This window comes from Ranitomeya variabilis, chromosome 3 (assembly GCF_051348905.1).
Source record: "Ranitomeya variabilis isolate aRanVar5 chromosome 3, aRanVar5.hap1, whole genome shotgun sequence".
In the NCBI taxonomy this organism is placed as follows: Eukaryota; Metazoa; Chordata; class Amphibia; order Anura; family Dendrobatidae; genus Ranitomeya; species Ranitomeya variabilis.
The window spans coordinates 387,223,265-387,248,189 of NC_135234.1; the positions used below are offsets into that span (position 1 = coordinate 387,223,265).

At 42.4% G+C, this 24,925-nt stretch overlaps 1 protein-coding gene across 3 annotated transcripts in view; it reads right to left on the reverse strand.

The window, feature by feature from the left end:
* Positions 1 to 1,348: 1,348 nt before the first annotated feature.
* Positions 1,349 to 24,925, reverse strand: part of NFYC (nuclear transcription factor Y subunit gamma) — a 91,259-nt gene continuing 67,682 nt past the window's right edge. For all 3 annotated transcript variants that reach the window (XM_077296062.1, XM_077296063.1, XM_077296061.1), the window contains 9 exons: positions 24,467 to 24,576; positions 23,251 to 23,322; positions 15,928 to 16,041; positions 13,993 to 14,088; positions 10,080 to 10,253; positions 9,231 to 9,389; positions 8,132 to 8,239; positions 2,215 to 2,274; positions 1,349 to 2,130 (listed from right to left, as the gene is read on the reverse strand). In XM_077296062.1, the coding sequence (XP_077152177.1) occupies positions 2,011 to 2,130; positions 2,215 to 2,274; positions 8,132 to 8,239; positions 9,231 to 9,389; positions 10,080 to 10,253; positions 13,993 to 14,088; positions 15,928 to 16,041; positions 23,251 to 23,322; positions 24,467 to 24,568 (1,005 nt within the window). In that variant the 5' untranslated portion in view covers positions 24,569 to 24,576 and the 3' untranslated portion in view covers positions 1,349 to 2,010. The remainder of the gene's footprint in view (positions 2,131 to 2,214; positions 2,275 to 8,131; positions 8,240 to 9,230; positions 9,390 to 10,079; positions 10,254 to 13,992; positions 14,089 to 15,927; positions 16,042 to 23,250; positions 23,323 to 24,466; positions 24,577 to 24,925) is intronic.

A 24,925-nucleotide genomic window follows, 5' to 3' on the forward strand; every position in this document is an offset into this window, starting at 1 on the left:
CATGACTATTCTATACTTATGACTTTTTGACTATTTTATTATACGGCGTTTTTGATTTTAATTTTATTTTTTTATGTAAAAGTTAAATGACAATTTTATATTTCAGGCAATTCCACAAGCATCTGAATTTATATGACAAATGGGACTTTAATGGTGAAACAGTTTTCCATAATTTTTTTTTTTACGGATTTTTAACGCTGTCAGTTAAGCCAAGCTTCTGCTGTGACCACGTCGAGCAAATCTCCTCTATCCACATGATAACGATGAAGTACCGCCGCCTTAATCAATATGATTTACAGTACATGTGCCGCACATGTAGGAAAGGGGTAAAAGGGTACCATGTATAGACATACAGTAGTTTAGATTGCCCATATTCACCTACTGTAAAAAAAAATTAAAATGAAAAAAAAAAGTGTACATACAGTAGAAAAAAAAAAGGCATGATAAAGTATACCAGCCTAAGCTTAAAGGGCCACTGTCACCCTCCTCCAGCCGTTATAAACTAAAAGAGCCACCTTGTGCAGCAGTAATGCTGTATTCTAACAAGGTGGCTCTTTTAGTTTTAGGTCCAAGTATACCCCCAAAAAAGCGATTTGATACTTAGCCATAATTGGTGTCTCTAGCCACGTAGGCTGGTCCTCCCTCCCCAGCTCGAAACGCTCCTCTGCCGTCACTCACATCTTCTTGGTCTTTCTGCGCCGCCCCCTCAGCGCTGTTTACGTTTTCAAACCGGCGCCTGCGCTGTGTAGTACTGTTCAAAGCAGGCGCAGTGTGAAAGCCTGGCTTGGACGCCTGCGCAGAACAGTACTACACAGCGCAGGCGCCGGTTTGAAAACGTAAACAGCGCTGAGGGGGGCGGCGCAGAAAGACCAAGAAGATGTGAGTGACGGCAGAGGAGCGTTTCGAGCTGGGGAGGGAGGACCAGCCTACGTGGCTAGAGACACCAATTATGGCTAAGTATCAAATCGCTTTTTTTGGTGTATACTTGAACCTAAAACTAAAAGAGCCACCTTGTTAGAATGCAGCATTACTGCTGCACAAGGTGGCTCTTTTAGTTTATAACGGCTGGAGGGGGGTGACAGTGGCCCTTTAAACACAAAAGAAACCCAACACTATTTTGGCCTCCATTAGGGGAGTAGGCTGCTATAGATGTGTTTGTCCTATGCACCTGTGAAGTATGTATATCAAAACAGACCCCAAAGTGCTGTGTGAAACCACCAGTACAAGCAAAGTAATGGGTATGTATATGTTGTAAAATGTCGATGGTTGATATAATTATTATATTAGGGGAAACGTCCACATTTTTGGCGTGTGTGTCTAGTGTTCGGGAAAAAAAAAAAAAAAAACCTACCTAAAAAAACTTTATTGCTGTCTGTGCAAAGGTTTCACATGCATTCGAATCAGACTAGCACAAAACTTAAAAATAAGAAAACAAAAATATATATATATTTATAACATTCAACCCCCTGTTCACATTTACCAATTTCAATCACAAACAAATGAACAGGATAGGAAGCCAAATGGGTTAAATAAATTGCCCTTCCCTTTGTTAAATCTTTACAAAATAAAAAAGGCAGGACTGTAGAGAGGGACAAAGAATAAACTAGGAAAGGGTACGATTCTGGTGCAGGGGCATATTCTGGTAATATATGTCGCAGTGGCAGATAACACTAGCCCTTCCACGAGGGACGCCAGGCGGGCCCCAATGGCATTTTAAGATTATTATTGTACAGTGTGAACAAAAGACTGGTAAAAACACACAAGTGCATTGGGCTTGTGACGTTCTCTCTTGCAGGGTTGCTGGGTACAACTCATCCTTCTTTGGTGCATACTACAGTGACTTTCAGATCTCCATATTGTGCACATATATTCTGCCGAGGAAATGTTCCACCTTCATAAAAACAAAGCCAACTGTAGACTCCTAATGCGCGGAGGTCATAGAATGCACCAGCCTATCCGGGTGAATGTCCGTGCGCTGTCCCATTGCCCCTTTGTGCCCGGGTCATTTCATCAGTCTCCGGTGACCTGTGTGGCTTGTCCATCAGTTGCTTGGCCGCTTGACTGGATGAACAAGGGCTGTGTAATATCCTGACCAGCAGGCATGGTAACTTGCTGGATCTGATATAATTGCTGGAAAACAGAAAATGGGTATCATAAGCATCCATAATTGGCCCGGGACAATTTAATAAGCTTTACACCCATTGTGGATGTTACCTGTCCGTCAGTGAACTGGCTGAATTGCTGTTGGCCTTGCTGCACCTCTGCTTGCGCTATCTAGAATGAAAAAGCAAAGACATCACATCTACGGCACAATCACTTCAGACAACCATTTCAACACACCTGGAATTATTTATATGGTTTTTCAATGCTGTTTTGGATGAAACAAAATCTAACCTCAGAATTGACCCATTAGCCAAGGATGAGACTCTGCGGCTGACCAAAGGCCAAACATTGTGAAACAAAGCCAAGTGTGGTCTCCCCAATTAAGGCTTTTAAAGTTGATCTTTGCATTTTTCTTTTTTGGTGCAAATGAAAAATTAATAATTTCTTGTCACCAAGACATTTTGTCTGCCCATAAAAGACTAAATAGCAGGGCTGTGGAGTCGGTGTCCATTTTGGTGGAGTCTGTATGAAATGGACCAACTCCTAAAATATATAATACCTTGGGTACAGTAGCAAAATGAAGGATGTGCTGAATATTTTTTCCTAATTTGAGAAAGTTATGAAATGTCCTATAAATGTTTGTTCTGTTAAGGATCTGAGGATCTCGGCTTTTAGCTGAGATGAATCTGTGCTGCACTTTATGTACATGCTCAGTGGTGACCGGTACTGTGGGGTCCGAGTCAGGTAATTTGAGGGGTTGGAGCCGGAGGTTTGGCTTAAAGACTCCACAGCCTTGGTAAATAGTAAGCCATAACTGCATAGGAAAAAAATGAAGGAAAAAAATAAAAGACACGGATCACACTCAAAAAATGATAATCATACAATGATCTACTGTGGCCAAGCAGAAATGTACAAAACTGAACATGGAGGTTCTTAGTTTAACATTCTGATCAGACAGTATGAAGCCCACTGCCATGTCACAGGGAACCTCTCAGTGGGTCCCTAGCCTAAAAGGTGCAGCGTCATGCACCGACCACCACTAGAGACACCAGCAGGGGAGTGTCCTGGTGCCCCACAGCGCCTATGCAGAGAGGCATAGCCCCCATGGCTCAAGCCACAAGAACAGCAGCAATGGCTGCAACATTGCACCAACACCAATTGAAAAAGAGGTGAAAATCTCACCTTCCACATATTCTCAGGCTGAGCTGATAAAAATAGGTGGAACTCCTCTAGTAGTCTCCTGATAATTAAAAATCAACCAGGGACAAATGGGAGGAATGCTAGTCTAAGCACAAGGACAAAAATATTTGCTGTAGGAATGTAAGGCATTAAGTGTACAAGTAGTGACCATTGTTGCAGTGGTGGTTGGCACATGCTATTGCACCTTTAAGGTCAGGGATGCGCTGAGAGTTGGTTATTTGGCAGTGGGCTTCATACAGTGATCAGATTATTAACCCCTTCATGACATTGACATTTATGTTATATGTCATGTCCCTGACTTTGATGCAGGCACCGAGTCCACATCTTCCCCTGCACATGACAGACAATCATGTTTTTTATTTTTGTTTTATTACAGGAAACGAGGGAGTCAATGGAATGGGCGTTAGCTGAGTATAACTGTTATTTTTAAATAAAAAATATAAAATGGTGTTTTGTTTTGATTTCAAATAAATGACTTTATTCCGGCTGTGTCTTTATTTACCATTAAACTACAGGATTAGTGATGGATAAGTGTCTTAGGCCTCTTTCACACTTCCGTCTTTCTTTTTCTGTCACAATCCGTCATTTTGTGAAAAAAACGGATCCAGCAAATGTTGCTGCTGGATCCGTTTTTTTTTCTCATAGACTTGTATTAGCGACGGACTGTGACAGATAGTCATCTGTTTTATCTGTCGTGCGCTGGATCCGTCATAAAATTGCTGTCCGTCGGGGAGGGACAACGCACAGAGGAACATTTTTTTTCAGTACGTCAGAAAAAAAAAAAAAATCACTCAGCGATGGATCCTGCGCTGCCAATCGTTGGCTATAATGGAAGCCTATGGACGCAGGATCCGTGAAAAGCAGGAATCCAGCGACGGATGCAGTCTTTTCAAACTGAGCATGCGAGGAAAATTTCTCATCAGGGAAATTCTCTCTCGCTCACTCTCTCTCTCTCTTTTTACTATTGATGACGCCAATGCAGCATCATTAGTAAAAATATAGAATATTAAAAATAATTAAAAAAAAATCATGATATTCTTACCTTCCGGCATCCTGCGCAGCCCCTGCAGCCTTCCCAGTGCTCGCATTCCCAGTGATGCATAGCGAAATGACCCGATGATGTAGCGGTCTCGCAAGACCACTAAATCACAGGTCATTGTCTCGCTATGCATCACTGGGAACGGAGCATCGGCAAGGCTGCGGGGGGCTGCGCGGGACGCAGGAAGGTAAGAATATCACAATTTTTAACTTTTTTAACATGGGTTGTGTTGTGAATGCGTTTTCGCAGCAAAAAAATGGAAAAGGAAAGGAAAAAAAAATTATTCATGACCTTGAGAGCTTCTATTTTTGTGCTTTCGTCGTGAAGGGGAGAATAAATGTGGAGCCTGTGTGTTTCCAAAGTGAAAGGTTTGGCAGAGAACATCAAGAATCTAAGGTGCAGAATGTCACTGAAAATCTACCTTGACTTTTTTTATCTGGACTTCATTCCTTAAAACTTGGAATCTGTGGCTAACCAACAGAACCAATGCCTTACGAAAGACAATCTCCCAATGATCCACAGTAACAAGTCTCAACAAATGGAAACCTAAGTTCCAAATTAAGTCAATTTGGTAAATTCTTATATTCTAACATTTAAAAAGTATTTCAGTGGATTAACTGGATGTAAATATTCCTGAATTGCTAAAGCAGTTGCCCAGTATAACAGGTTTTTTTTTTGCAACGGGATCAGAGTAGTTAAATCAAAAATCCCCAAATATCAGAAAAGAATTTATCAAATAACTTCTCAATATACAATGACCACATATAACCCTTGCTATGAATCAAAAATCAAGAAAGGGTCAGAGAGTTTCTAGAATATTTAACAAAATTTATTACATCAAAATTGAATAGTAACATAAAATACAGAAAGTGACACTAATAGCGGGGTAATGAGAAGATAATAATTAATACATCATAGGTTGCATTGTATATACAGAATTATTTTAAATTTATTGGTCCAATTAGGAATCCAAATCTAAAAAATTGCTTCATGTATCAAATTTGTAGTATAATAATTAAAAATAATACTCATAATTCGGTTATAAATGTATATAAAAATATAAGTCTATAGGTATATATAAATAAATGTACCAATATTTATAGATGACCGATAAGTTCAAGAGGTAGGAAGTGGTATTGCAGTAGTGCATATAATGTATTGAAGCAATCAATAGCTAATAAATAGTGCAACTTACAGGTTATATTAGTAGATGTGCGATCTCTCCACCCGCCGCCTCAACGCGCGTTTCGCCGATCTTCTTCAGGAGAGATCGCACATCTACTAATATAACCTGTAAGTTGCACTATTTATTAGCTATTGATTGCTTCAATACATTATATGCACTACTGCACTTTCAATTGAAATTAGAACTAGAGTTCGTACTATTCCCTTTCATTGCTTGGACTAACCAAGCCTTATATACAAATCTCATACAGGGAATGCTACCTGCAATACCTACCTTCCTTCTCATTACCCCGCTATTAGTGTCACTTTCTGTATTTTATGTTACTATTCAATTTTGATGTAATAAATTTTGTTAAATATTCTAGAAACTCTCTGACCCTTTCTTGATTTTTGATTCATAGCAAGGGTTATATGGGATCAGAGTAGTATAGGAAATGCTTAGCCCAAATGTTTCCAAACACATTCAATAAAAGTACAAGGATGATTGGCCAAGCCGCGTGCTCCCGTGTTTGGGGGAAGTTGGGAGAATGAACTACACACAGAATCTAACGAGTATGGCCAGTTTTAAGGCTGCTTTCACACATCAGGTTTTTTGTTTCAGGCTACATCCGGCTCTTTAGAGAAAAACCGGAAAAAATAAAAACCGGAACGGTTTTTCCCCCCATTGACTTGTATTAGCGCCGGATCGCGCCGCATGGCCAAGCGTTTCTTCAGTTTTTTTCCGGATCCGGCTAAAATTCCGATCCCGGCTTCTGAAAAAAACGTCTACTGCAACGGTTTTTGTCTCCGACGAAAAAGCCTGAAGCGCCGGTTCCGGCGCTTCCGGCTGGTTTGCTACAATGAAAGCCTATGGGAGCCGGAAGGTGCCGGTTCCGGAAAAAGGCGGATCTGGCGGCCTGATCCGGTTTTTTAAACTGAGCATGCTCCAAAATTTTTTTTATCCAATAATCTAGATAGGCTAGCCGGATCCGTCAAAAAAACGGATCCGTCGCATCAGTTTTTCACAATCTGCGCCGGATCCAGTTTTTCCAACACTAGCCGGATTTAGCCTGACACTGAAAACCTGATGTGTGAAAGTAGCCTTAGCATCTCTACAGTCTGGTCCCATCTCAACAGACAAGAATGCCTGCTCAGCTAACCACAGGGGACAGTAGTCAACCACCCCAGACAGTGACAGGGTGAATAGCATGAAACGCCTGTTCAGCCAGTGCGAAGATGGGACCCAATAAGCAGAAACCTGTGGAGACAGGACTGGGGTGACTGAACATGAATATTGCTTTTCATTTTGTTAAAGATCTCGACCCTTAGCAAACAAATCCCCATTGGACAACTCTTTTAAAGCATGATTATCTGTTCATGTTTATAAAGCATATTTAAAATAAAAAAAATATTTGATAATATTTGATATCATAGACTTGGCACTCTTAAAATGTGCCAAATTAACCAAAATAGTTCATTGCATCACAAGTCCCATTTCATTGTCAAGCAAAGTGAAAAAAAGACTGTCTAAAACACTTGAGAAACATAATGCAAGTCACAGTATCTTACTAAAGCCGATATGCTCTGAAATTTATATTCTAGAGACCGACAGCATAGAAATAATGTAAAATAGCAATTAAAAACCACATCCCCAAGACTGAGGCAAATTGGAAAAAAAAAAAAAACAATTCAATGATACACATGCATAAATAATGTCAATAGAATCTCCTTATCAGACGAAAAATAAAAGGTGCATATAAATATATATCCTCTATACGATAACCAATTGGTAATGAAAACGTGAGAAACCAAGAGAGAGAAATTGATAAAAGGTCAATATGATGGTAAATATGTCAAGCTTTATTAGATCAAGATATAGGTGCACATAGGGTAGGGGAAACAACCAGAGAAAAGGGGACGTAAATCAAAGTCTGTACTACGATCAACATGCATATAAAAAAACCAAACAAACCACAAAATACACCAAGTATAATGAATCCAAGTTATCATAGAATACACTTATAGTTAACAGAGGACTATTAGTGCGGATAAAAGGAGCTTAAAAAATCTAGAGAGATAACAAAGGCAGCCGCGAAAACGCGAGTCAGGGTGGGCTCATTTCTGTGACCATTGGCTTCTAGCCAGGTACATATATTTATAATATTTACATTACCTACCTCCACAGTATATTACTTAGCCACACTATACATGCCAGGGGCCCGCTTTCCGTCCAGGTATCCATGCACTATATCCTATAATTTGGAGGCACAAACACAATGCCAACATACTACCTCATGGTTCAAATTACTGGAAATCTTTACTATGCTACTTCATTTTATGTTGTCATCTTTACATATTTGATGACACTTTTGCTGCAATAATAATCTTCTGTTAACTATAAGCGTACCTTCGATTCATTATAGCTTGGATTCGTGTATATTGTGTTTTTACATACCTGTTTATCAAGGTTCACACTGATTCGCGCCCCCTTTTTTCTGGTTGTTTCCCCTCCCCTATGTGCACCTATATCTTGATCTAGTAAAGCATGACATTTATCACCATTTTGGCCTTTTGTCAGTTTCCCTCTTGGGTTCCTAAGTCAGGGAAATGTAAAGTAAAAATTACCTGCTGTGCATTGGCCGTTAGGGTCTGAATCTGTCCCTGCACAACCTGTGTTCCAGACACTGGCTGAGCAAGACGTATGTACTGAAGCTGCCCGGTGTTCAGCTGCACCTACAAAATAAAAGGGGAATTAGAAGCCAACAAGAAGCAGAATGTGAAAGACAATCCATATTCTAGCTTTCTATGGCCCGCACACACCTCTCTACTGCCTTATTTACAGGTCAGTATTTCTTCACTCCTGTTTTGTGTCTCTGGTTTGCAAAAACTAATCAAAAAATCCTGGCGGTGGGAATAAGGCATAACATGATGTGGAGGAGCATAGCACAATGTTGGTATGATTTTCAGCCCGTTTCCCGATAATCCGTGCACATACTAGTAGTCGCAGGATCTCCGGTAATACATAATTCCATGTGCCCGATACAGGACATGCTAGCATTAGTAGCTGGCATCACTTCCAAGACAAGCGGACTGACTCATAAGTCAGACCGCATTACTTACTAGCTGGGAAGAAGCTCCCAGTAAATATGCTGGGTTTACAGGCATAAACATTGCCACTTCTGAATAATACCATCTATTAAACAGATGCCAATAGCCTATGGGCAGCAGGTGTTGGGAACAGGATAATGCCCCCACATACATAGTGAGCGCTTCATTTACAAATGTACTATTTCTGCCATTCAGTGTCTAGGTAGTCCAATATAGATTCAATATTGTATCTCTTAATATTCAGCCCTTTAAACTTACATAAAGACACATTTAAAGATCAGACTAAAAAGCATGAAAAACTATAGCATAGGCTGAAATTTTCCATCTTTCTTGCCATCCAATACTCAAATGAGGCATTGCAGAACGCATCCTGACCAAATGGGCAACTATCAATACGAAGGGCCGAGAGAAAAAGTGTTACACCAGATATGAACAATGCCGGTCTTGATTAATTGGGGTCATAGTGTTTAAACATAATAAAAAATGTCAGGTTATTTTTATGTTGAACATACAAGTCGACCTCGTCTATGCAAAGCATTTACTGGTTTTAATACTGAAGAGCAAACCTTTTGAATCTGCAACTAACAAGATAAACTATAAGAAAAGCAGTACGTACCGGAATCTGCTGGATCTCTCCGGTGTTGGTGATTATCTGCTGCATAACTTGCATGGTTTGTCCTGTTCCACTTTGACCTTGCTGGTTCTGACCTTGTGGCTGGGCCTGGACAATCTGTACTTGCTGACCTTCTCCCACCTGCATGGTCACTGGTGCATTCTATACAGGAAATACCCAAATGGAAGAGGAGCATTAGGCTTGGGCTACACCGCAATTTTGGCTTCAAAACAGCCACGTGCAGGTGCTACATGGAAGAGGCATCAGCAGCACACAGCGATCTTTGACTGAAAGTAGACATGTAGCTCCAGCTAAACCCAACAAACCTATAAGTGAATATTGTACATATAACCAGGGCTGTGGAGTTGTAGTCATACAGCGAAAATATATAATAAATTGGGTTCAGTAGTTCAGTGCAGGATGTGCTGTAAAAGTTTTCCTAAGAATTTGGGAAAGTTCGGAAATGTCCTATAAATGTTTGTTCTGTTTCTGATCAAAGGATCTCAGATTTGAGATGATTCTGTGCTGCACTTTATGTACATGCTCAGTAGTGACCAGTGCTGTGGAGTCAGGTTTGGCTTACCGACTCCACAGCCCTACATAGAACTATAAACGAGGGAAAATTTGGAACAATAGGTCCAACAAGTGGGTAGATACAAGATTACTTTCCTTTGCACTGTTCCTCCTCAAGTAAGATCTGGTAGAGTTCTAATACCAATTTTGAATTCTAGGTTACAATTCATGAAATGTCCATTCATTCAAGTCATCTGTGTTCTCAATAGTTACATGCTCAAAAAATAAATAAGGGTAAGAGACGTAGCAAACATGTAGGCATAACCATATTCATCTGACCTGTCCTTGCTGTGGCTGGGCAATAATAATCTGGCCAGGCTGGAGAGTAGCTGTGGAAGTAGTAGTCTGCTGTCCAGCCGCTTGCCCCTGGACTTGCACAGCCGTTGGTTGTTGCGCCAATGTAAAGTAGTACTGGACAGGTTCTGCTGGGGTCACGGCTTGCCGAACCTCTTCCTAATCCATCCAATAGATAAAAAAAATTAATTATAAGCTATACCACAAAAGTTTCACACATTTTAATAATTTCTCTGACGTAGCTCCTTCTCCAGGCTCCACTCCAGGTGACTAACAGGACTATATACATACATGAAAGAAATAAACTAAAGTGGTGCAGGTAGAAGTGGTGCATTTTTCAAACTATGGGCCCAATTCACCAATACCGGCGTTGTTCACGCCAAGCTTTATGAGGAGATGCAATGGTGTTCTATGTTCTTTATTCATGAAAAATACTAATGCACACATTCTACATGAATGCTAGACGAGAGGTGTGCACCTCGCCACAAATTCTACTCCAGTCCTTCCTGGAGTGCCGGTCGCAATTCACCCGCCCAGCCCCAGCTACGCCCACTATGTTGGAGCTTGGAAAAAAAGGCGTAATAACATCAAGACTCACATCATTTTAGCGCAGCTTAAAGTTGCACCAAAATTATGACTTTCCAAAGCTACATCAGAATACTGGGGTAGAGCTTTGATGAATCGGGCCCAATGTGTTCTTCTGAATGCCGGAGTGTTTCAAGGAAAAGCATGAATGGAGTGACAGGTTCCCTTTAACGTGGTGCGTGTATTACCGGTAAGTGTACTCGCTTCAAGTAACAGCTCCTTTCTAGTTAACATTCTCATCTTGTACATCTCTATCTGCTGATGGTGATTCCATGGCTGGGGGAGTAAACACCCTTCTCCCAGCCACATCATATTCACAGCTGAGAGTGTAGGATGTTTACAGACCCTGCACACGGATTTCGCTCCAGGAAAATATTATAGCGCACGTTCTCCAACAGAACAAAGATTTGATACATCCGTTACCTTTCCTCTCATCCGCTCATCTGGCAAATACCCAAACATTTTTCACAAAGGTCCCCATTGTGTCTGGTTAGGTTAGTCAGAAATAAGGGGCAAGGTGGAAGAGATGCTACACACCAAAGTCTCACTGCCGGAAGAAAGTCGGCTGCAAGAAGGATGCAGAAAAGGTAGCATATCGGCAGAGGTTTATTTTTGCCTTAGGCTTCTTTTACACTTGCCGTGATTTTGCGGCCCCAATAGATTTCTATGGGGCCACAAAAAAGGGCTTGAGCAATCTTTTTCACGGCTTACGGACACGGCCCCCATTGTAAATCAATGTGGCCTCAAAAAGAAGGTTGTTTTTGCGGTGCGCCGTCACTTTCGGTTTTGCGGTCAATTATTGCAGCAGACCTTGAAAATTTTGGCGATACGGCCTGCACTAACAGGCCGCAAAAAACCCGGTAAGTGTAAAAGAAGCCTTACACAAACTATGCTTCAGTGAAGCCACACAGAAGCTGTGTAATCGCAAACCGGGTAAAGCAGTTACGGTACATTAAACAGGGCTTTTTACCACATTTTTCATGTTGAACTGGACACACACTAATATATATTTGTTGTTTTTTTTAAATTTCACCTGTTGGAAATATTAGCAAAGTAGTTGGCATCTAATGGGTTGAAAAAAAAAGAGGATGGTTTCTTGCACACTTCATGCCAAAATTGTGGCGTGTGTGTAATTGCGTGTCATCTGCTGAACTCAGACTTCAAATTTGATACTTCCTGGCAGACTTGAAGAAAGTTTCTTTACAAATCCCCTAACATTTTTTGAAGGCTATAAAGACTTCGATTTATCAAAAAGCGTAAGTGCCAGAAACGGGAGTAAAACAATGACAAGTTGCAATATTTTTGTGTAACTTCAGGTTGTGCAAAAATTTTGCGACCTTTTTTTTTCTTCTTCACACCATTTACACCCAACGCTGCCAAAATCGGAGAAGCTGGGGGCGCATGTTACTCCAATCATGCGCTTCTTAGTGAATCAGGTGCCGCTGACTCCAACACGTACCCTCATCACAACCATCATCTATCTTGATGACTCAGGTCCTAATAACTGTTAAAAGGGGTGCAGCTCTGCATTTGCTATCCCAACCATCTAACTTCATCTCGTCCCCACACCAAATTCATAAAAAAAAAAAAAAAAAATTACAAATCATTTTTTCTGGCTCTTACAAGATATGAACCCAACCGCAGATTGGCATCAGTCCCCTAGATGTTGATCCTAGGAAACAGTTGAGGAACACAAAGCCGATTACAAAAAAGAACACTGGTCTGGGAGTATCGATTTTTTTCTCACCTCCTTGGACCATTGACAGGTAGTTAGGTCGAGGGTTCCCCACTTAAATTTCACCCATTATCCTTGGCAAGAGGAGTGCAGCAGCCAACAGCTGTAAACATCCGACTGAAAGCTTTATTCCATAGTTTCATAGCTTCCAGTCAAGGATGTTTACAGCAGCTGAGACTGCCTGGAGATAACGCGGAGCAGAAACAGTAGTAATCCAACTCGGGCGCTAAGTCTTTCAGTTCTTACTGTGCTCAAATATTATTTGGAATCCAATTCTACTTTTCGAAACCAAAACATGACAAGCTAGGAGGTGCAGATACTAGGTAACTCACATGACCACTTATTCAGGAACATAAGGGCACACAAATAAAAAAATACTGGCTACATGACTTTTTACATTACCACTATATCTAACCACAAAGATGTGAAAACACACAGAAGCCCACTTTCACTTAGAAGCGTGCATCAGTTCTTGGCATGAACTATTGCATTGGGGGGGAAGGTTTGAAAGTTTGAATGGCAACATGCTACAAATCTGCAACTTAATTGCTCAGTATAAGAGTCAAGAAAAATTGTCTTCAAGGACAAGACGTTTTAGTCCAAAAGTAGAAAAGCTAAGTGGTTAACAGTACATTCCCCCCTCCTTGTGCAGCCGTCCTTGATTGACAGCGTTTGTCTAGGCAGGAGCTAGCAGCGTGTCTACTACAATATTACACATGTGCTGCTAGTAACCATGCCTGCACAGAACGGAAGCGGAAACTGTAGAAAGGGGTTTCTGCGCTTGGGCGAAAGGAGACAGAGCCTGCTCCTACAAAGCCAAGTACTGTCAATCGAGGAAGACAGTGCAGAGCTTCAAGCAAAGTTCCCTTAGCCATCAAGGGGAATCTGTCTCCAGGATTTGGCCACCTAATCCTAGAGCAGTATAATGTAGATGCAGACCCCGATTCCAGGGATGGCTCACTTGCTGAGCTGCTTAGTGTAGTTTTTATAAAATCACTGTTAATCAGCAGAAGGTAACATGGTAGCAGGTATACTGCTCCTCTAATGGGAGTCAAGCATATTCATGAGGTCCGTATAACTTCATCCTCACCAGTGTGTACACTGCGCATAGGCAGAAAGTTGATAATCAGTAGTGTGGGCAGGGTTAAACAGAGGGCAGCGTTCGGATATCTGCTACAGATAAAACAGTGATTTGATCAAAATGACAGCATGCAGACCAGTAAGTGACACAGCTGGAAACAGGGTCTCTGCCCCTACATTACGCTGCTCTCAGATGGGGTAGCAAAAACCACATGGCTGCGAGATTGAAGCTCTGTTCACACTTCCTTTAGCTCTTTTTTCCATCAGAAGTTTGCTGCTCTCTGAGGATCCACATAAACAGACAAAGGATTAAACATGCAATGTAACAATTGTAAATCTTATTGTTTTAAGATACACATGATAGCAGCAAGTAATATAACATTCCACAATTACAAATATTCCCACAGCAGCATAGAAGCACTCAAGTGGATAGCTGTAGTGCTGTCTGTACAGAAATTGGCACCTGTACAGATTCAGCGTTTGCAGGAAGAGACCTACCTGGCGTTTTGGAGGTTTTAGCTCATCCCGGGGTACAATGTCGATAAGGAAATCAAACTGGTCAAACTTTGTAATTGCCATAGCAATGTCGTTCCTCTAAGAAGACAAAGAGTAAATATATTATTCGTAGAAACGGTTCAAGAACGTCAACTTTTTTTTTTAGATTAAACTTTTATTTAAAGAGAAACTCAAGTAAATAAAAATAATTTAAAAAAAACACGCTATAGATGTGCAGATATAGGGTTAACCTGCAGGCTAACAGCGTTCTCAAGCCATGCGGGATTCCGCACTGAAAGCCTGGCTGCTAGGAGGAAATTATTTCTCTCTACAGCCTCTGGCTTTCAGTCATAGGCTATGTGCACACGATGCGGATTTAGTGCGGATCTGCAGCGGATTTTTCCACGCAGAAACGCTGCAGTTCCACAAAGTGATTTACAGTACAATGTAAATCAATAGAAAAAAAAAATGCTGTGCTAATGGTGCGGAAAAATCTGCATGAAATCCGCTGAGGAACAAAATTAGCATGCTACTTCTTTTGTACGGAACTGCAGTGTTTCTGACCCCATCCATTATAGAAATCCGCAGGGGTAAAAAAAATAAAATAAAAATAAAAGCACAAAATCCACATCAATTCCGCAACAAAAACGCACAAAATCCGCGGCAAATCTGCACCTGCGTTTTCTGCTAGGAGATGCAGATTTTGTGCGGAAAATTCAGCACCCCAATCGGCAACGTGTGCACATAGCCATATAAGTGTGACTGGCGAGGCTTCAGTCACCGCTCAGTACATAGTGAGCAGCGGCTCTAACCACCAGGTGGATTTGTAGTGATACACTGCTGAGCCGGCTGTCAGTCTGTGCCGGGGCGTTGTTACAGCTACTGCTCACTGTATACTAGGTGACTGGCTTTTCAAGGAGGTGCAGCCGGTTTCAGAGTGTGCTGGGAGGAATAAAGCTCATTTCCTCCTGGAAACCGGGCTTTCAATGTGGCATCTGCAAAGCTTTAGAACACTATTAACCCCATATCTGCAGGTTGCTAGCTTTTTTTTCTTTTTTTACATGAGAGTTTCCTTTTCTTAAGCTCTAGGAGATAAGCATGCTAACAGGGTCTTATTGGGAACAGCATATTGGATTGGACTGTAGACCGTCTAGCAATACATTTACTAAACATGCACTTTGCATCAGGACTGGAGTCGGAGCTAGTTTTGGGTAGTTATTAGAAGTGTATGGACTTCAGCTTTTAAAAAAAAAATCAAAAAAAAATCACCACCTTCCCCATGTTGCATTTACACAGACCAATAGTGGGGTAATCCGCACTCCCTAATAATTGGCCATTGTAAAACTGCCTGTCAATCAGCCAATGGAGCAAATCTATTGTTCAAATTAATTTTTAACCTACCGTAGTTTAAAAATGATCACTCAGCGCATCATCCTGGATGTGATGCGGTGATAAAATGTATTCTGTATGTACAGATCGTACTAACAATCGTTCTGTGTGATTGGAAGCGCAGTTGGCTTAACTACACAGGCCATTAAACGACCGCAGATTGACTTACGTGGCAGTCGTTTAAAGCAGCAACGGTCGGGCAGCATAACTGCAGCCTTAGTTAATGTCTGAATGACATGGTTTTACCCACCAAAAATGAAATCAGAGCATAGAGAGATATAGAAGTCGGAAATCACTGACTGCGGAACCCTGGTTTGAAGCATGGCTGGTCCATCTCTTATCATGGAGGTTTATTTGGTAGCCAACATGAGATAAATCTTTATGAATAGAGTAGATGGGATGGCCTCCCACTATAACGGTCAGCTACAGCTGACTGAGTACACAGGATGGACACCTACAATTATTTGCGCCTTTGTTGATAAGTTCAATTGGACAATATATAAGAGCTGACGGTTCCCGTGAAGGCCTAAAGCACACCGGCATCACTACCTGCAATGTCCTCCTTTTGTTGTCTTCTGTGTGAATCCAGGCACGCAGGGTAAGCTCCGTTATAAAAATCTGGGCAGCTTTAGCAAATAGTACTGGAGCTTCAGCGCTGATCATCTATATCATAAAAGAACATTAAAAAAAGGAGGTTACAACAGAGAAAAACTTGCCAGTCACACAGCAACTGACCACCTAAGAAAAGGCAACCAGTTTTACAAAAAAGTTGTCAGAGTTGGGTAGGACCAACATATCACCAAAGACTTTATTTGCTCAACTATGAGTTGCACAATATTTAAGACATTCCAAACAATTTTATGCCATACGTCTGGTGAAAACGGATATACAGATATTAGAATTTTGAACACATGCACTGCCTAATCAAGTGGTCCCCAACCTTTCTGACCTTGAGAACCACATTCAGCTCCCATCCCCCTCATAGTAGTGGCAACCAAAGTCCCCATTACAGGTAAAATGATAGCCAAAGCTTTTTCACAGAAATCACCTTGACGTAATACCAAAATCCAGGGGTTCCCACAACACCCCTATTCAGTATTCTCTCATTAAACTGTCGCATTCAGCTTCAAGCACCTTCTCTGACAAGTTCATCATCCAGTCTCCAGCAAACCAAGCTCGAATTCTCTCTAAACCCCCAAGAATAGAGTATGTGCGCCCAGATCTGCTCTTCTCTGCAGGACAAGTCACAGAATTCACCATTTTGAGATGTGCTCTTCATACCGGTTTGCTAGACCTGAAGTTAATGAACCAAGCATGGAGACAGCCACGAGCCACAATTCATGGGACCACGAGCCACATGAGCTACAAGTTGAGGACCCCTGCTCCAATGATTCTTTTCTTAAAGGGGTTGTTCCGTCAAAATATACGGATGATCTAGCCCCAAGATAAGTTACCAATATCAAATCAATTTAGGTCTCCAACAAAAAGCTGTTAAAAGATCCAAGCTGGCTGTAAACTGGAGGGTCATTATCACCAATTTTAATTCACTATGGTAGAATACACACAGTATCCATTACAATGACTTAGCAAAAAGTATAGCCCTGTACACTTCAGAATTCATCCGGCTGCTTCTGTCCTCAGTCACATCATCAATAAGCACTAGTGACCCAGTGCCATTGGAAGCCATGTATGTCTGTGCCATCACACTGCCTCCACCATGTTTTACAGAGGATGTGGCGTGACTTGAATCATGAGCAACGCGTTACAAGCCTTCGCCATCATTCTGGTGCAGGTTGATTTTAGTTTCAACCATCTAAAGAATGCTTTTCCAAGACTGGGCAGCCTTCTTTAGACGTTTTTGGCAAAGTCTAATCTGGCATTTTTAAGGCTGATTAATGGTTTGCACTATGTGGTGAACCTTCTGTATTTGCGCTTATGAAGTCTTCTTTATGATACACTTGGATATTGAAGCATCAACTTCCTGGAGAGTGTTCTTCACTTGGGTGGATGTTATGAATGGCTTTTTTTCACCATAGAAAGGATTCTGCCATCATCCATCATTGTTGTCTTCTGTGGACATCCAGCACTTTGAGTTCTCAAGCTCACTTTTTTTTTTTTTTTGTAAAACATACAAAAAAAAAAACCAACAAAAAACAAAACTGATGATTTGGCTACTCCTAACATTTCTGCCAGCTCTCTGATGGATTTCATTCAGATTGTTTCTCTTCCATTGAGAGCTCGTTTGACCGCATGATATAGGTTCACAACAGCTTCCAAATGCAAATGGCACAACTGGAATCAGATAGATCTTTAACCTGCATAACTGATGGATTAATGAGGGAATAAGCCCATTAAAGAGTTCTTGAAATCTCCCTTTAGGCCTCTTTCACACATCCGTGTCTCCGGTACGTGTGGTGAAAATTTTCAAATGAATGGGCCTGTGCACGTCAGTGAGTTTCCACAGGCCGTGTGTCCCACACGTAGACATGTCCGTTTTTTTACCGTCAGCACGGGCGGCAAAACGTCCTGCACACATGCACACTGAGAACACAAATGATGTCAGCCGTGTGACACGCATCAGCACCGGGGAAGAAGTGTAACAGTAAGCGCTGTTCCCCGGCGGCAGGTCCTGAAGACGGCTCTCCCCATTCTACCCTGCTCTGGCAGCGATCAACTAAAGCAGAGGAGAATGATGAGCGTTATATTAAAGTCAGAACGATGACAGCAGGCGGGGACACCTCTCCATTACTAAGAGATGGGATTGATGTCACCTGACAATATAAAGGTGACATAAACCCCACAAATATGAAACCCACTTGCCACCGCTACAGGGCAAGTGGGAAGAGCCGGGCAAAGCGCCAGAATTGGCACATCTAATAGATGCACCTTTTCTGGGCAGCTGGGGGTGGGGGCCTATATCAATGGCCACTTACCAGCCTGAGAACACCAGTCCCCAGCTGTGAGCTTTAGCAAGGCTGGTTGTCAAAAATGTCATTTTAATTATTATTAAACGTCTTTTTAATTATTTAAATAAATAATTAAAAAAAAAAAAAAAAAAAAAAAGAGTGGGGACCCCTCTATTCTTGATAATCAACTTTGATGAAGCTGACAGATGAGGATTGCAGCCCCCAGCTGTGAGTTTTGCCTGGTTGGTTAATTAAACAAGATAGGGGGGAACCCACGCCGGGTTTTTCATTCATTTATTTAGTTATATCGCAGGCGGCGGCTGAGGAATACCCCGATCAGCCACTCCTGCTGTCACTGTTATTAGCAGCAGCAGCAAGTGTCGGATGATGGGAGTAATAGCCCCAAAAGCCCCCACCTGCTGTGATCATTGTGACTAACAATTAATCATTCCCCTCTGCTCTCGCCGATCGCCGGCAGAGCAGGGGAGAATGATGAGAGCTCTTACTGTAGCGCTTCTTCCCCGGCAGCCGTCCGTGTGGTACTGATGCGGCACACGGTTGCCTCACGTGTGCCGCAAGTATTACACACACACACAGACATCTCCGTTACCGGAAATATCAGGACCTGTGAAAGAGGCAGCTATATATTAGAGAGCTGTAATTCCTAAAACTTTACTCAAATTAGGATGTGAAGACCCTCAAATTAAAGTCAGCACTTTAAGCCCATACTGATTATATAAAACCATCTTGAATATCTTTTGGTAAACAGCAATGCAAAACTTGTGTCCAAATATTTCTGCACCTACACATACACACTATATATTTATAATGCGCCACACCAAAAGGAAATTTTCAAAAGGAAAATAGGGGGGGGGGGGGAAAAAGGGTCTGAATTCAGCTTACCGGGGAGGGGTTTCGGCGCAGGTGGAGGAGTCACAGGGGTTGTTCAGTGGTCCAGGCTGGTGCGGTGGCCTCCGGGAAATCCCATCCCAGGCTGGTGCCGTGATGCTGCTCGGTGTTGTGGCGGGGCTCCGCCGGCATTTTGCGACAGGTAGCCTGTGGGACGGCATTTTGGGAATGCCCGGACGCCAACACAGATCCATTCCTGTGATGCAGTGGCCTCAGGGAAAATGGCCGCCGGGGGCGGCACATGCTCCGATTCAGATCTCGGCAACGAGATTTCGGGAGATGAGATCTCGTTTCAGAGATCTAAATCAGAATGGATCTGCGCGAGCCTCAGCATTCCCGAAATGCCGGCGGAGCCCCGCCACCCCACAGACCTCCGCAGCCCCACTGGCCATCGCCGCCCAACAGAGAGCCGCATCAGCCTGGGAAGGGAGGCTGCAGAGTCGGACCAGGACCGCCGTCAGGGTATTGGCAAGTATATTTTGACTAAGACGCACCCCCATTTTCCCCAAAACTTTGGGGAAAAAAAGGGCGTCTTATAGTCCAAAAAATACGGTACATGGTTACCAGTTGCGGCTGGGGAAAGGAAGTGGAGAGTCCCCAAAATACTAATCGAGGGGTATAACGGTGCACAGATCCCTTGGCCACAATAAGGTGCACATCCTTTGCACAAGAATTGAAAGTAATTTACTCCAGAATAATCACTAAAATTGTACAATGCTGGTATGATATTATATAGGGCCTTAGTCCACTCAGTCACTATATGGCTAGTTTATTTTTTTAATTTTTTTTTTGTGGCACAACTCATTTAAGGATCTTCAGCTAAAAAAATAAATAAATAAAAAAAATAAAAAAAAAGGACTTACTTCTTCGACAGTCCTATGAACTTTTTCTCTAACAAAGTCTTTCTTAATGTAATCTACTATATAATTGTCTAAGGGTCACTTCCATCTGTCTGTCCTTCTGTCACGGATATTCATTGGTCGCGGCCTCTGTCTGTCATAGAATCCAAGTCGCTGATTGGTCTCGCCAGCTGCCTGTCATAGCTGCCGCGACCAATCAGCGACGGCCACAGTCCGATTAGTCCCTCCCTACTCCCCTGCAGTCAGTGCCCGCTCCATACTCCCCACAGTCACCGCTCACACAGGGTTAATGCCAGCGGTAACGGACCGTGTTATGCCGCGGGTAACTCACTCCATTACCGCTGCTATTAACCCTGTGTGACCATGTTTTTACTATTGATGCTCCCTATGCAGCGTCAATAGTAAAAAAATCTAATGTTAAAAATAATTTTAAAAAAAATAAAAAATCATTATATACTCACCTTCCGCCGGCAGGTTTCGGTGGCAAGGATGGTTTGCGAGAAGGACCTGCCATGACATCACGGTCATGTGACCGCGACGTCATCACAGGCCCTGCGCGAAGAAGCTGCGGTACCATGGGACAGCATCAGGAGCAGGTGAGTATTTCATATTCACCTGTCCGCGTTCCATCCGCTGGGCGCCGCTCCGTCTTCCCGTCCTCTTGCAGTGACTGTGCAGGTCAGTGTGCGCGCCGCCCTCTGCCTGAACAGTCAGTGCGGAGAGACGGGACGCTGAGGAGCAGCAGCATTACATGTGGCACAATGCTGTATGGAGTGTCTATGGGGCCATAAAGAACTGCGTGGAGCATTATATGTGGCATCTATGGGGCCATAACTGCGTGGAGCATTATATGGGGCCAAAACTGCGTGGAGCATTATATGGGGCCAAAACTGCGTGGAGCATTATATGGGGCCAAAACTGCGTGGAGCATTATATGGGGCCAAAACTGCGTGGAGCATTATATGGGGCCAAAACTGCGTGGAGCATTATATGGGGCATCTATGGGGCCATAACTGCATGGAGCATTATACTACGTGACTGGGCAAAATACTACGTGACTGGGCAAAATACTACGTGACTGGGCAAAATACTACGTGACTGGGCAAAATACTACGTGACTGGGCAAAATACTACGTGACTGGGCAAAATACTACGTGACTGGGCAAAATACTACGTGACTGGGCAAAATACTACGTGACTGGGCAAAATACTACGTGACTGGGCAAAATACTACGTGACTGGGCAAAATACTACGTGACTGGGCAAAATACTACGTGACTGGGCAAAATACTACGTGACTGGGCAAAATACTACGTGACTGGGCAAAATACTACGTGACTGGGCAAAATACTACGTGACTGGGCAAAATACTACGTGACTGGGCAAAATACTACGTGACTGGGCAAAATACTACGTGACTGGGCAAAATACTACGTGACTGGGCAAAATACTACGTGACTGGGCAAAATACTACGTGACTGGGCAAAATACTACGTGACTGGGCAAAATACTACGTGACTGGGCAAAATACTACGTGACTGGGCAAAATACTACGTGACTGGGCAAAATACTACGTGACTGGGCAAAATACTACGTGACTGGGCAAAATACTACGTGACTGGGCAAAATACTACGTCACTGGGCAAAATACTACGTCACTGGGCAAAATACTACGTCACTGGGCAAAATACTACGTCACTGGGCAAAATACTACGTCACTGGGCAAAATACTACGTCACTGGGCAAAATACTACGTCACTGGGCAAAATACTACGTCACTGGGCAAAATACTACGTCACTGGGCAATATACTACGTGGACATGCATATTCTAGAATACCCGATGCGTTAGAATCGGGCCACCATCTAGTGATGTATAACCATGAAGTTCTGACAGGTTCCTCTTCCAGCAGCAGACTATTTACTGTGGGTGAAAACGAAGCTAAATGTCTTATCATATTGGAGTCTTTATTCAGCAATGTTTTATTAGCGATTACACTTCCAACACATCAATTACTAAACACCAGTTACAAGTGAGCATCTGAAGGTGAAGAACAAGTACTGAAACAAAAAATAAACACACTACACTAATAAAGTCTTTAGTTTGTTTTTTTTGTACACATAGTAATGGCTCATTTAATAATTTACTTAAGGATTTTTTTTTTCAGTATTTATTCTTCACCTTTAGATACTGTTACTGGTGTTTGTTAGCTGCTCTTACACCTCAGTGGGATAAAAAAAATAGACAAGTAAATTTAACCTGATATAGTTTAGTCCTGATGAAATGGATTATGGGATGTATGCCATCTTTCATATACATGCTGCTAGTCTAAAGGTAGCTTAGCAAGTAGACAATGTGGGTGCATTTGGGATTATAAACCATAGGTGTGAGCAGGGGGTCTTGGATTCAAATCCCACCAAGGACAACGTCAAAGTAATTTGTATGTTCTTCCCATGTTTGCGTGGGTTTCCTCCAGTTTCCTCCCATATTTCAAAGACATACTGATAGGGAATTTAGATTGTGATCCCCAATGGGGGCAGATATCATACAGATATGATAATATCTGTAAAGCGCTGTGAAATTAATAGCGCTATATAAAAGTGAGTAAAAAAGGTTCCTTGTTTTAAGCGGGACAAACCGAGAAAAGGAGACTTACCCTTAAAGCACCACTCCAGTATTTTTTGTTTTTTTATTATTATACCATTGGAGTGGTGCTGAATATCCAAGTCCCCTGCTCCTTATTTGATACTCATCTTCTGACCCATCTGTTTTGGCCACGGCTCCGATCAGTCTCCTGAAGTTTGTGACCTGCCAACTGCTTCAGTGTTTCATGGAACGAGGTGAACGTCATTAATCAATGCAAGCTTATGAGAGACACGTTCTGGTGCTAAAACTTGCATTGAGAGGGTGTTACGTAGCTTCCCATTTCCGGCCAGTTAGAAGCTATGCACACAAGATGGCACTTAAGGGCCGGAGCGACACCAAAAAACGGAGAAGAGTATAAGACCGGGGGCAGAGGACTTGCTTGAAAGCATCACTCCAGCAGTTAAAAAAAACAACAACAAAAAAACAACACACTCTGGAGTGGTGCTGGAAATAAATATCCCACACTATTTTTAATGTCTGTAAGATGCCCTCGACTTCATATGTAATACCATTTTACAACATCTTTCACTCATAATAAACAAGAAAGCTCACCTTAACATCTTCATCAAGCTTCATGATTTTTTTAATTCGAGCCAATGGAAGCTCCTGAACACGGAAATCTTTCTGTGTGGAGCAAACACATGAAACAGATGCCAGTAAGCAATAAAACCAATAGTTAAGGCATTCCCCTCTCAATACAATCACTAGGACATATACAGGGAGGAGCAAGTAAAAGATTACAGGCAGGAGGACTAGTCTGAAGGACGAGAGACCCCGCCGAACTAGTCCTCTACCTCGTTAGCATATGGTAAAGTGCAAAATAATAAGTATATTTTTACAAAGCGCAATTTTAGCACTGCATAAAAAGTACCTTCTCAAAACAGAGGAATAGCGGTACATACTGAAATAGCAGTTGGGAAGAACGTAAGGGACCTGACAGGTTCTTTTAGACAGGGGTCATGCAGGGATCTTAGCCCCTATAAAAATATGTAGTGTAGCTTTTGCTTACCGTAGTTCGTTTTACACTAAAAAAAGAAAGTTTAAATGAGTATGTAAAAGACGGGACATAGCCCCACTTTTGTCATAGCCAAGATTTCCGTACAATCTGCTCGTCCCCTTGAGTTGATTGACCGAATTTTCTTTGGAACACCACCCTGAATGGAATGTTCAGCTCTGCGCAAACCGACACTGCTGGACCAAAGAGCACAATGCTTTAAAAACCACTGTCTGCTGAGCCTGATCGCTGAAAACTGGATCGGCCAGTAACAGGCAGAAAACAGAGACAGGAGGGAGAGAAGACAGCATGCTGTAACACTGTGTGTGCTCGGCTCCTACAGTGTCAGGGTGCACAGGGCTGAGCATTCAATTCAGGTGGCATGCCGAAGAAAAGTGCCATCACTCAACACAAGTAGAGGATTGTAACAGAGGGCAGAGTGGCGCCCTGAGCTTCAGCCACACTACGGGGGCACCAATGTCCCTTCGCTTACATATCCATCAGTAAAATGTATACTAGAGACAGGATTTTTAGAGGGGCCAAGTCCCCTACTTGAATGTATACACTTTTGGAGGGTTAACAGGGGTAGCATTCCCTTTAAACGGCTACATGCCAGAACTTCAGCTAGGTACAATGTAGATTTGCATTACAGCTTAACTCGTGTCCTTTAGCAGTTTCCATTTTATGTATAAAAGATAAGATCATCGTTCTCAAATTTCATGACCATTCCTATGAGCGCTACCTAGTAAACAGGCAACTTTCCCCAACTCTTACCACTGTCAGATTTCGGATATCCTCCATCACCCTTGGCCAGAACGACTGCAAGCTCTGTTGTGCATCGCTGTTTCCTGCACCGAAACCCCCATCAGTAGACATTTTCAGATCTAAAAAGACAAAATGAAGCATTTGGGTCAGGTAACAAAATACAAACAGTAACATGATACAGAGAAATGCATTGCCAATGAGTAGATTTCATATTCTGCAGGATCATGGAGATCTACAATGCCCTGCAGAAAGCTGAGACAATGGGCTCATTGAGACCGGAGCTCCACCTGCGTGAGCGAGAAGTGTGGAATGGCCGCAGATTACATGTGCGCTTCTACCATATTGTATCAGGAGTCGCAGCCGGATGTAAAGGCCAGTGCTCTCTATGGAAGCAGCATCACTAGCCACCACATCACTGCACGCATTTCAGCAATAGCCCCATGGAAGATTTTATTATACACAGGTCGG